The sequence below is a fragment of the Hemiscyllium ocellatum genome, chromosome 26 (genome assembly GCF_020745735.1).
Source record: "Hemiscyllium ocellatum isolate sHemOce1 chromosome 26, sHemOce1.pat.X.cur, whole genome shotgun sequence".
NCBI lineage: Eukaryota > Metazoa > Chordata > Chondrichthyes > Orectolobiformes > Hemiscylliidae > Hemiscyllium > Hemiscyllium ocellatum.
The window spans coordinates 30,842,661-30,855,729 of record NC_083426.1 but is presented as its reverse complement, the minus strand read 5'-3'; the positions used below and the strand labels follow the sequence as shown (position 1 = coordinate 30,855,729).

Here is a 13,069-nt window from a genome sequence, read left to right as displayed (position 1 = left end):
CAAGTTATGAATCAAAGTGGTCGATTGAAATCATGAATGTACGGACGCATTCTTGACCGCAATGCAGAGAAAGATATTGTTGAAACAACTGAAAATATTTGACTAAACAACATTAATGTGAGAATCTCCTGTAGCAGAATCCATGGAATGTGACGATGAACCAACTGAAGTCTCCCTGTATGACAAATGTGACTCAAACCACTGAACTCACTTTAAGTGCTATTTTGCTAAGGTTCTTGGTGCCACAGTCTGTCTAATGGCCCCTTGATGTTGAGTGAAGCTGCAATCATTTTATTTCCTGCAATTCACTCTTTCTCGATATCAAAGCTATGATGGTGTGTGAAGCAGATTGATTCAGACAGAACCCAAACTGAATGTCAGTGAGCATGTTATTCATGCATAAATGAAGAACTTACATTTACATAGTGCTATCTGCAGCTAATGATGTATTTCGGAGTGTAGGCACTATTGCTATCTAGGTGAATGCAGATGTTAATTTGTTAATCTTTTGTTGGGAGTTGTTAGCATGATAAATGTTGGAACCAGAACACTATCGGAACTCCTCTGCTCTTCCTTGCACAATGCTATTGGATTTTTTATGACTACCTTCCATCACCTTGTAGATGACTGGGAGAGCAGAGAAGAAATATATTGTAGCCTACTGTATCCCTCAACTAACACTTTAAGAATTATAACAGTCACAGTCGACAGGAAAACTTTGTTACACAATATTACATTATATGTTTAACAATCAACTTCCATTATACAGAGCAGTTTTGATGATTTTAATAAGGAATCCATTTACCCCATCTGTATTAATAGGGTAAATATTGTGTCCTTTTAAACTCGAGTGAAGCAGGCATTTGGTACGCTTACCTTTCTTCATCACTTCATTGACTCTAGGAGTTGGGAGGTTATGTTGCGGCTATACAGGACATTGGTTAGGCCACTTTTGGAATTATGCATGCAATTCTGGTCTCCCTGCTACAGGAAGGATATTATGAGACTTGAAAGAATTTAGAAAAGATTTACAAGGATGTTGCCAGAATTAGAGGGTTGGAGCTACGGGATTGAGGCTGCATACTATAAACTGACCGACTCCCACAGTGACCTAGATTACACCTCCTCCCACCCTGCCAGCTGTAAAAACGCCATCCCATATTCCCAATTCCTTTGCCTCTGCCGCATCTGCTCCCAGGAGGACCAATTCCAATACCGAACAACCCAGATGGCATCTTCTTCAAAGACTGCAATTTCCCATCAGACGTGGTTGAAGATGCTCTCCACTGCATCTCCTCCACTTCCCGCTCCTCCGCCCTTGAACCCCGCCCCTCCAATCACCACCAGGACAGAACCCCACTGGTCCTCACCTACCACCCCACCAACCTCCAGATACATCGTATCATCCTTCGTCATTTCCGCCACCTCCAAACAGACCCCACCACCAAGGATATATTTCCCTCCCCTCCCCTACCAGTGTTCCGCAAAGACCACTCCCTCTGCGACCCCCACCAACCCAACCTCCACTCCCAGCACCTTCCCCTGCAACCGCAAGAAATGAACACCTCCCCCCCACTTCCCTCCAAGGCCCCAAGGGATCCTTCCATATCCGTCACAAATTCACCTGCACCTCCACACACATCATTTACTGCATCCGCTGCACCCAATGTGGCCTCCTCTACATTGGGGAGACAGGCCGCCTACTTGCGGAACGTTTCAGAGAACACTTCTGGGTCATCAACACCAACCAACCCAACCATCCTGTGGCTGAACACTTTGGCTCCCCCACCCACTCCACCAAGGTCATGCAGTTCCTTGGCCTCCTCCATCGCCAAACCATGGCAACACGACGCTGGAGGAAGAGCGCCTCATCTTCCACCTAGGAACCCTCCAACCACAAGGGATGATGCAGATTTCTCCAGTCCCAGCGCCGCCTTCTTGACCTGCAATTTTCTTCCAAACCTCTCCGCCCCTACCCCCTCTCTGGTCTATCACCCTCACCTTGACCTCCTTCCACCTATCGCATTCCCAACGCCCCTCCCCCAACTCCCTCCTCCCTATCTTTTATCTTAGCCTGCTTGGCATACCCTCCTCATTCCTGAAGAAGGGCTCATGCCAGAAACGTCGATTCTCCTGTTCCTTGGATGCTGCCTGACCTGCTGCGCTTTTCCAGCAACACATTTTTCAGCTCTGATCTCCAGCACCTGCAGTACTCACTTTCTCCTAGCTGCATAGGCTGGGGCTATTTTCCCTGAGCATCACAAGCTGAGTGGTGACCTTACAGAGGTTTATGAAATCATGAGCGGCATGGATAGACAAGGTCTTTTCCTGTTGTGGGGATTCCAAAACTAGAGGACATGGTTTAAAGTGAGAGGGGAAAGATTTAAAAGGGACCTAAGGAACAACTTTTTCATGCAGAGGGTGCTGCATGTATGGAATGAGTTGCCAAAGGGTGTGGTGGAGTCTGGTACAAATTCAACATTTAAAAGGCATCTGGATGGATAGATGAATAGGAAGAGTTTAGGAAGATATGTGCCAAATTCTGGCAAATGCGACTAGATTAATGTAGGAGATCTGATTGACATAGATGAGTTGGAACGAAGGGTCTGTTTCCTTACTGTAGATCCCTATGACTCTAAGTACTATGGACATGATTTACTCCTCCATTGGGGGGAGGTGGGGTTGGGGGGTAAGATGAGAGAACAATGAGGTAAGTTAGCCATAGAGAGAAACTCATGTCATTCTCATACTACCTAATTAAATTCCGGGTGAGAAGGACCATTGGCCACCTTCTTGACCAATCACCAACTAAGACACTTAGTTAGATAATTAATGGCCACTTAAGAATCTCAACTCACTACCCACTCAATCATCTACCTCCCTGTTGGATTAGAAAGAAGGCTAATTTCCCAACTGGGAAACCAGGGACAGCATCCTGCTGTGTTGGAGAGGAGTCCCTGGCGAGGAAATCAGAGACAATTTAGGGGACCAGAAAGCCCCTAATTCACCTTCCCTGCAAATGCACTCCTGCGAGAAAAGGATAGAATGTATTCATTTTCTTGCTACTGAATCCCTTAATTTTAGGACTCACAGGCTTTTGACCTCTGATTGGGTGGCAGCTTCTAGTGACTCAGGACTAAGGCCTGTTATTTCACAAGAAACTTGACTATGATTTGCCTTCATCTTTTCATGAGCTGATGGAAGGCAAATGGCAAGTTTTCTCAGCCTGTTAGTTGTCACTAGTCGTCATCCTTTAAAATATGGAAAATATTCCACCTGATGAAAATCATTTCATCAAAGCTATTCTGTTGTTCATAATATTGCCATGTTCAGCTACCATATGTACATTGTGTTCAGGAGTATTCTAGAATTGATATGTTACACTTTAAAAAATGTTTTAGTATATACTACATTAATAATTGTCTTTTTTTTAAACCACTGTAACGCCTGATCTCTAGTTGTACTGTTAACAATTAGAAAAAGTAACAATTGTTCCCTTCAGAAGATGGTTTTCCAGATCATTATGAGCAAAAGTGCAACTGCAGAACTTTTGCAGACTTTGCAGCAATATTATTGCTCGGCCATTCAAAAATAAAAAAAAACATCTTATCACAGAAAATAATGGCCATGTTAAAGTGAGTTACTGATCGTAAAATATTCTTGGATTTCAGATGATGTTCACAAACCTTCACGCTTCACTTTGCAACTTTATGAAATCCAAACTGTGATAGATCATTAGAAATAAGCCTAACTCAACCATTATCTTTATCCAGTGATCAGTCGCTCAAAGCAAAAAATCTGCTACATTGTCACTGAAGTATACATCAGTATTAATTTTCTTCAGGCTTATTTCTAAAGGAAAGAAATTGCTCCACTACAGGGTGCAAATTATTTCATTTTCTCATGAAAGGATTTAAACTTCAATTGAGGACTTCAAGGTTTCCACACTGCAAAATAACAAATGGATGCTACGTTGTCAGATGTGTGGAGACCTATTTACCTCCACAAGAGGATGTAAAAGTTTCACAATACTGTTCAAAGACTAGGAAGTTTCCCTTCTGTCCTGATCAGCATTTTCTCTCAACTAACACCAGTAAAACGATAAACAATTAATTTGTCATTCAAATCATTTGTAGTGCTTTTCCCACTTACTTGGAGATAAATCCACCACTTTCACACCTTAATCTGGCTTCTGTTCCCTCCATAAACAAAAGCTCTGGTTTATGAATGACATCAATAAGAACAGAGAGCTCTGCTTCCACCAGCGGTTGTAGGCGATCCTCCAGGGTCGTTATGATATCCTGCCAAGAATTAAACAAGAATAAACCAGTTCTTCAGGTGAAATAAACATCCAAGTGCCATCGCCACATCCACACTGAATCACTTATAATATCCTTCTAACTTGAGGATCTTAAACCCATTGCGTATTGAACAAATTGTTAATTTTCACCAGTCTATTCTGCAATGCAGAAAGACTGATTTCATGAGGTGATCTTATGATACGTATTATATCCTGATAAAGCAACATAACTGATTGGACTTACCTATCAGAAACACAAGTTCAGAACTTGCTCATAACACAACTATAGGCTTGGCAAATAGTGACAGAGTCATAGGAGTCAAAGTCACAGATATACAGCATGGAAGCAGACCATTCAGCCCAACTCATCCACGCCAACCAGATATCGTAAATCTAGTGCCATATCCTATCACTTGGACCATATCCCTCTAAACCCTTCCTATTCAAAAACCTACCCAGATGCCTTTTTAATGCTGTAATTGTGCCAGCCTCCACCACTTTGTCTGGCAGCTCATTCCATACACACACCACTCTTTGCATGAACAAGTTGCCTCTTAAGTCCCTTTTAAATCTTTCAAAGCTTCAGAAAAATTTAGATTAATTAATTCAGTTAAGTTGTTTATGCAAAAGAATTGTTTTTGAACTGGAGTGAATGAACAAAAGTATAAAATTCACCTCACACTGGCACTATTAATTAAAAATTAGTCAGTATTAGTGTGGTAAGGAAAATCATGAAAACTAAGTGGGATGATACCAGATTTGGTACTTCTACTCAGAAGTAGCCACCATTCACTTACTCTTTAGGCTTTGCATCGTTCCATTGTTGGGAGTCTGGTACCATGACTGAGCTCAGGCTAGAGAGAGAGCTGAGTCACTCAAGGCATCAATTCCAGGTGAGGCAGAGAATGGGAAAAAAAAAACCCAAATGCAAGAGTTGAGTTGCCAAGGTGTGCTGACAGCAACACTTCCATCACTAACTCGAATCATTCTGGAGTCTAGTTCCCTTTCACAGATTTAATATGCAGCGCAACAATAAAACAGTGCTGGACTCGGATGGAATCTTAAACAATTCGAATCGTTCAAGTGGACAGAAAGCTTCCATGGCAATAATCAAAATAAAATAGGGGATTTCTGCTAGTGCCCAAGCCAACCTTTATGTTTCAGTCATCAAAATGGATGTGTTCATTGATCTTAATTAGGGAACCTTGATGTGAGCAAACTAGTTGCCACTTGACTGTATTTTAAAGGTACATCGCCCACCTGAAATGACTTATGGCTGATAATGTGCAAATTCCAGATTCCCTCCTTCAAATTTTTTGAGAATGGGTTGGTGTGATTTAGTATATTGTTTACTTAGAAGAAAAGATTTGAAGTTACGTTATTAAGTTAAGTGATGCTTGTTGTAATTGTTACTCTGCATGTTGATCTGGCATTTGCAAAATAAAACAGTTTGATTATCGATACCTGATTTTGACTCTTTACTGTATTAATCAGTTGCTTTAACGATTGATTGGAGAAGTACATGGAACAGTGCTCTTAAAGGATGTGCAATTCGGGACAAAAAACAAATAATCCCTATTGCCACAGCACCAGCTTTCACTATTCTATAAATATGGAGTACTTCAGAAAATACGGCAAATATCTAAATAAAGGAGGGGAGTGAGCCCAGACAGAATATGTATGGCAAATTGAGAACATACTCAAAACAGCAAGAAAATTTAGGAGGGAGCAAAGGAAAATAATTCTACAAGAAGCAAAAGCGAACCTCCTGGCTTTAATCCTAAAAGAGGACCATAAAACGTGGAGTCACCAATCCAGCTGTTTTGCACTCCTTTCAGTCTGTTGTATGAATGCTGGATTTAGATTACAGACATGAACATAATTAAAACTACACCAAGTTATAAAAGGGACACTTTTCCAAGAATGCACAGAAGCCCAGAATCTCGACTGCCATCACAGTGAATTGAAAAATCTCAGAAAATTCAACAAACGTCAAAAAACAATATTTTCTAGGTTTGAGAATGAGGATGATGCACCAATGATTTCTTAGGTGTTCACTTGAGGCATTTTTAAAATCGGGCACTGCATGGTAAATCATGATATGGACATCAATTGAGCTTTTAAAAAAATGTTTTTCGTTTTTAAAACACGACTATTATCAGATATGGCAAACCTGCAGTTTCTCAATGATATTCTTGTAGTCCCACTGTTGCTGTGTGCCTGTGGCGCGAGGGAAAGCTCGGGTGCTCGTCTTCCAGTTTGGAGCAGCTCTCTGAGATGCCAACGACTGGTTGTCTAACAAGGTACGGACGAGACTCTCTAAGTCTAATGGAAGGGGCAATGAACGGTTTTTTGCTAAAAAGGAGAAACCACAAGATTATACAAGTTGGGAAACAATTCCAGCATGATCATCTAAGCAGCAGGATTCCACAAGTTCCTGGAGATACTCCTATGCATTTAGCTAATCTAAGCACTGGTGTAATTAAACGCACTGACATCAGGCCCTTTAAAATCATGAAATGTACCATCCAAATACGTTATCACATCAACAAATAATTACCCAAATAGTTTAAATAAATCTTCAGGTTTATACAAAACAATGTCTGTCAATGTTGGGGGGGTCAGGCAATCATAGTCTGAAAATGCTCAGCCTTGTCTGATCCCAGAAACTAAGTTGACCCAGGCTTGGTGAGTACTTTGGACAGCAGACTGCTTGGTTTTCACAGATGCAATTGGTTCAGGGCTCTTGAGAGCATGGGTAGTGTCCTGTAGGTAATAATCCTTAATTTGCTGGGCCAGCTAAGATGAGAAACGTCATGGGAAGCCTGCCCTATTGAAAGGTCAATCAGTCTGATGCTAACTCAGTGTTTTCTGAAGAAATATGTTCTGTTGAGTGTCACAACTGGACAAGAAGACACAGTCTGGGCGAAAGTGAGGACTGAAGATGCTGGAGGTTAGAGTTGAGAGTGTGGTGCTGGAAAAAGCACAGCAGGTCAGGCAGAATCAGAGAAGCAGGAAAATCGATGTTTCGGGCAAAAGCCTTTCATCAGGAAGATGACACAGTATGTCTGAGTCAGGTCGTGTTCAGACACAGAGGGATAGTTGACCATTTAATAGCAAAACAACGTGTGGTTGACCACAGTGTTGTATTGTGTAAATATGATATGGCTGATATTCAACTCCATGAAAGCTGCAAAGAAAAAGCCTATATAAGCAGCTGTGAGCTGCCCACATCATTCATGGGATATAGGCATTGACTGCTGGCCGGCATTCTTATTGTCCATCCCTAGTTGCCCTTGAGAAGGTGGTGGTGAGCTACCTTCTATGAATCGCTGCTGTCCACTTGCTGTGGGTTGACCCTCAATGTCATTAGGGAGGGAATTCCAGGATTTTGATTCAGCAACAGTGAAGGAACGGTGATACATTTTCAAGTCAGGAAAGCAAATGACTTGGAGTATATCTGCTGCCCTTGTCCTTCTAGATGGAAGTGGTCATGATTTGGAAGGTGCTGGGTGAAGATTTTTGGTGAATTTCTACAATGCATCATGTAGATATTAATCACTACTGCTACTAAGCTTTGCTGGAGGAGGGAATGGGTGCTTGTGGATGTTGTGCCAATAAGCAGGCTGCATTGTCCTGGAAGGTGTCAAGCTTCTTGAGTGTTGTTGGAGCTGCATCCATCCAGGCTAGTGGGGAATATTTCATCACATCCTGACTTGTGCATCACAGACAATAGCCAGACTTTTAAAAAGCCTCCTTCCAAGGAAAACAACTGGAGAACCTAATGGGTAAACAGCCAATTGACCGCAGCAAAGATGACATACTTGTGAAGTTTGCCACTGGTCAACTGATTACTCATTGAAGGTTGGATAGTATCAGGATTGATCACATGGGCTTCTTGCATCGAAGGCAATGAAAAAGATCATGTTTCAGCATGATAGTTGGGTAGCTCAGGAATTGGAGTCACCAGAGCAATGACTGGAGATTGCTCAATTTTTCTGCTCCTCTCATCCACTCTAAACTGTTCCCTCCTGAAATTGCCCACAGTTCACTCTCTCAGGCCCAACCCTAACTTCGTTATCAAACCCGATAAAGGTGGTGCTGTTGTCATCTGGTGCACTGATCTTTACATTGCAGACGCTCAACGCTAGCCCTTGGACACTTCTTCCTACTGCCCCCTGGACCATGACCTCACATCCAAACATAAAGCCATTGTTGCCAGGACTGCTATTGACTTTATTACCTCCGGAGATCTTTCCTCAACTGCTTCCAATCTAGTAGTCTTTCAATTCTGGACAGCCCGCTTCTACCTCCTTCCCAAAATCCACAAACCAGACTGCCCCAGTAGGCCATTGTATCAGTCTGTTCCTGCCCTTTTGAGCTCATTTCCTCCTACCTTGGCTCCATCCCTTCTCCACTTGTCCAGACCTTGCCCACTTACATCTGTGATTCCGCTGATGTCCTCCATCATATTGACAATTTCTTGTTCCCTGGTTCTAACTGCCTCCGGTTCACCATGGATGACCAATCCCTCTACACTCCATTCCCCACCTGGGTGGCCTGAGCACTTTTAGCTTCTTCCTCAACCAGAGGCCTGAACAATCCACAACCACCACTACTCTACTCTGCTTGGCTGAACTTGTTCTCTCAATGAACAATTTCTCCTTTAATTCATCTCACTTCTGCCAAACCAAAGGAGTGGCTATGGGCACCAGTCCAGCTGAAGAGCTTATGCCTGAAACATCTCAGATGCTGCCTGACCAGCAGTGCTTTTCCAGCAGCAGTGCTTTTCCAGCACCATACTTTTCATCTCTGATCTCCAGCATCTGCAGTCCTCACATTCTGCCAGTTATGTCTGCTCCTTTATGGGAACTATCCTTGATCCAGTCTTACACTGGCTCTCTTCCACAACCCTTTTCTCAGTACATCGATGACTGCTTCAGTGCTGCTTCATGCTCCTAGCAGGACCTTGAAAACTTCATTCATTTGCGTCCAATTTCCACCTCTCTATAACTTTCACATCATCCATTTCTGACACTTCCTTCCTTTCCTTGAACTCTCTATCTCCATTTCAGGGAACGAATTGCACACTGCCATCTACTTCAAAGCCACTAACTCCCAGAGTGACCTTCACTACAGCTCATCACATCCCACACCCAGCAAGGACTCCATCCCATTCTCCCATTTCCTTCACTTCGCTACAGTTCGGATGATGCCATCTTCCAGAACAGCACTGCTGACATGGCTTGCTTCTTCCATAACAGTGGTTTCCCATCCCAAATGGATGACAGGACCCTCGACAGCATCTGACCTAACACCATGCTTCCACCCTTGCCCCTTCCCATCACTCACAACAGTGTGATCGGGTTCCCCTTGTCCTCACTTTTCATCCCACCAGCCTCTGCTTTTAAAGGATCATTTTCCATCATTTCAGACAACTTCAGCAGAATGCCACCACCAATCACATCTTCCCCTCACTCTATCTGCATTTCGCAGAGATTAGTCCCTCTCGGAGACCCTGGTCCACTCCATAATCATCAATGTCACTCCGCTTCTCCACCCCACCTTCCGATGTAATCACGGAAGGAGCAACACCTGCCCCTTCACCTCCTCCCTGCTCGCCATCCAAGGGCCTAAACAGCCTTTCCAGGTAAAGCAGCATTTACTCTTTTCCTCCTCTTGTGTATTGTAGTCCCTGCACCCAATGTGGCCTTACTCTACATTGGAGAAATCAAACGCAGATTGGGGCAACCGCTTTGCGGAACACCTCCGGTCCATGTGCGAGCATAAACCCTACCTTCCCAAAGCCAATCATTTTAACCCAGAGTCCTGCTCGCTTGCCCACATGGCTGTCCTCAGTATGCTGCAGGTTTCTAGTGAATCACCACACAAACTGGAGAAACAACATCTCATCTTCAGACCAGGCACTTTACAGCCTTCTGGATGGAATATTGGTTCAACACCTTCAAATTGTGAATATTTCTTCCCTTTTAACTGGTTACATTCTGTTATCACATCTTCTCTCCCTTCCCCTCATCCCAGTGGGACTGACTGCCATTTCACGGTTGGCAGTTAGACACACCATTGTTCTGCCATTTTCACATTTTGATCACTTCATCTGAACTATCGACATCTTTTCTCCACCAGCACCCTACACCCACTACCCCCACAAACTATAACATAAACACTGTTCCCTCCACTCTTCACTTCAGTTTTGATGAAGAGTCATCTAGACTCAAAACGTTAGCTTGTTGTCTGACCCGCTGCATTTGTTGTTTTAGTACAGATTCCAGATTCTCCAGTAATTTGCTCTTACAGGTTGATCACTTGTTTTGGTTTGACCCTGTCAACTGGTCACTTGCAATTGTTATGTATTGTATGGGAAAGCCTGTGATGTACTATTATCATCATTGCAGTATTTTGTATTGTACCTAGCTTTAATAAACAACAATTGGACATACTCCATTGTTGGAGCTGCTATGGGTCATTGATGTCCAGATGAGGAAAGGCAGGAAGAAAAGCCTATAGCCCTTACCTCTGAGCCAGGAAGCCTGGGTTCAAGTTCCACCTGCTCCAGAGGTGTACAATGTCATCTCCGAACAGTTCAGGGAGAGAAAAGGAAACAGCCACTGCCTGTTCAGAATAGTGGTCCAAGTGGGCATGTTCATGCAAGAAACTATTACTTACAATATGTCAATACTTACAATACTTACAATAGTGGGTGGCACGGTGGCACAGTGGTTAGCACTGCTGCCTCACAGCACCTGAGACCCGGGTTCAATTCCCGACTCAGGCGACAGATTGTGTGGAGTTTGCATGTTCTCTCCGTGTCTGTGTGGGTTTCTCCGGGTGCTCCGGTTTCCTCCCACAGTCCAAAAGATGCGCAGGTCAGGTGAATTGGCCATGCTAAATTGCCCGTAGTGTTAGGTAAGGGGTAAATGTAGGGGTATGGGTGGGTTGCGCTTTGGTGGGTCGGTATGGACTTGTTGGGCTGAAGGGCCTGTTTCCACACTGTAAGTAATCTAAACTCTACCATTGAGAAATACACTCCTTTGATTTACCTGAAGAAATTCCTGAATAAAGATAATTATAAGGTATGAAAGCAGGGCTACCTAAATTGAACTGGGAAACTTGGTTCATGAATGCAGTCATTGACTTTTAAGATATTTAATATCCCTCAGCAATAATATATGCGAAAGAAATAAAGAAAGACTCACAAAATAAGGATTGCACATTCTGTGGTTAAATATGGAATTTAAAAACAGTATCAAATTGAGAGAAACACTGCAGAAATCTGCAAAGATTAGTGCTAAATCAGAAGATTGTTGATTTTAAGAACCAGCAGTGAATGTTTTTGTTTTAAAAAAGGGAAGATTAGAGTGAGAGAAAGTAGCGAATAATTGAAAAACAGATGGTAAACAATTCTGCAAGTATTTCAAAAAGATTAACCAGATCTGGTGTTGGACCTTTGGGGAGAGGTGTTGAACAGATATTTTGTGTCTGTCTTCGCTATAGAACACTTAGAAAACCCCCCCAAGGTGCTTTACAATCAAGAGGTGAATGGAACAGAGGAATTTAACACAACCACCATCACCAGCATAAAAAAAGATACTGGGAAAATTATTAGATCTCAGGGCTCACAGGTCCCCAAGACCAGATGGCCACAGCAATAGCACAGACATTGGTTACAATCTTCCAAAGTTCCATAGTGGGTTAGAAAATAGCTAATGCAATACTTTTATTCAAGAAAAGAAGGAGACGAAAAGGAAGAAACTATAGGCCAGGGGACCTGACATCTGTCACGGGGATGTTAAAGATACTTCAAAAATTATAGTATGATCAGGAGAAGGTTTTTTCTTTTCAAAAGGTTATGTGGGATTCTTCCCCAGAAAGCAGCAGGTCATGAACTTTATGCAAGCTATAATTAATAGATTCAGATAGGAAGTCAAAAGCTATGAGGGTAATTAGGAATGTGGAGTTTACACCACATCCAGATCTGCAACTTTCTGACTGACGAGCAGGACAGGCTAGAAGGTTCAAATGGCCTATTCCTGCTCCTAGCTCTAAGATCCAATGTTCCTAGTTCATGGGCTGTGTATTGGATAACCTAACTCATTGATTGTGAAGTTTGATTTCTTACCATAACAATGGTTTGCCTTACCCATCAGAGCTAATGTCCGAATGCAGGTTTCCACTGATGACTTTTGCTGCTGCTGCAGCCACGAGCAATCCAGAAGCCGGCATGTGGACTGCAAAAGCTGCACAACAATAGACTGGTGTGTCTACAAGAAACCAGAAGCAGTAATTCAGTCGTTGTGCACATAGGTGAAAATGAAACAACCTACTGTATGTGCCTATCCATATTAAGGATGAAAACTGGAGAAATTATTAATTTGTTTCTTACTCTACAGAGGTTTTGGTATGAGGCACTAAATTAAATACACAAATATGTCAATATTAGTTAATTTTGTTATTTCACCCATAAGCAATCAGTAATACATTGCTGAAGCAAGAATGTGAAATGTTCCATTTTCTTCACAAACTCCTTTCATTTATTTGCCAGTTATATAATCTGCCAAGACTGCACCATGAATAGCTGAAAAGAGGATTTGAGCACATTTTTTTTGCAGGCCGATTTTTGTCAATTTCATGAAACAGAGGCCTGAGGGTGAGGTTTTAATTGCATAGGTTTGTTGACTGTAGGTTAGATGGAAGGTTAAATTTGTAAAATCTGCAAGCTGATCTCGGCCTGCCTTCAGTGTGCCTATT

At 42.6% G+C, this 13,069-nt stretch overlaps 1 protein-coding gene across 2 annotated transcripts in view; it reads right to left on the bottom strand.

Annotated features, from left to right (window-relative positions):
* Positions 1 to 13,069, bottom strand: part of itpr3 (inositol 1,4,5-trisphosphate receptor, type 3) — a 280,397-nt gene that overhangs the window by 65,535 nt on the left and 201,793 nt on the right. For both annotated transcript variants that reach the window (XM_060845471.1, XM_060845473.1), the window contains exons 34-36: positions 12,462 to 12,582; positions 6,474 to 6,655; positions 4,153 to 4,301 (exon numbers count right to left, since the gene is read on the bottom strand). In XM_060845471.1, coding sequence (XP_060701454.1) covers positions 4,153 to 4,301; positions 6,474 to 6,655; positions 12,462 to 12,582 — 452 coding nt within the window. The remainder of the gene's footprint in view (positions 1 to 4,152; positions 4,302 to 6,473; positions 6,656 to 12,461; positions 12,583 to 13,069) is intronic.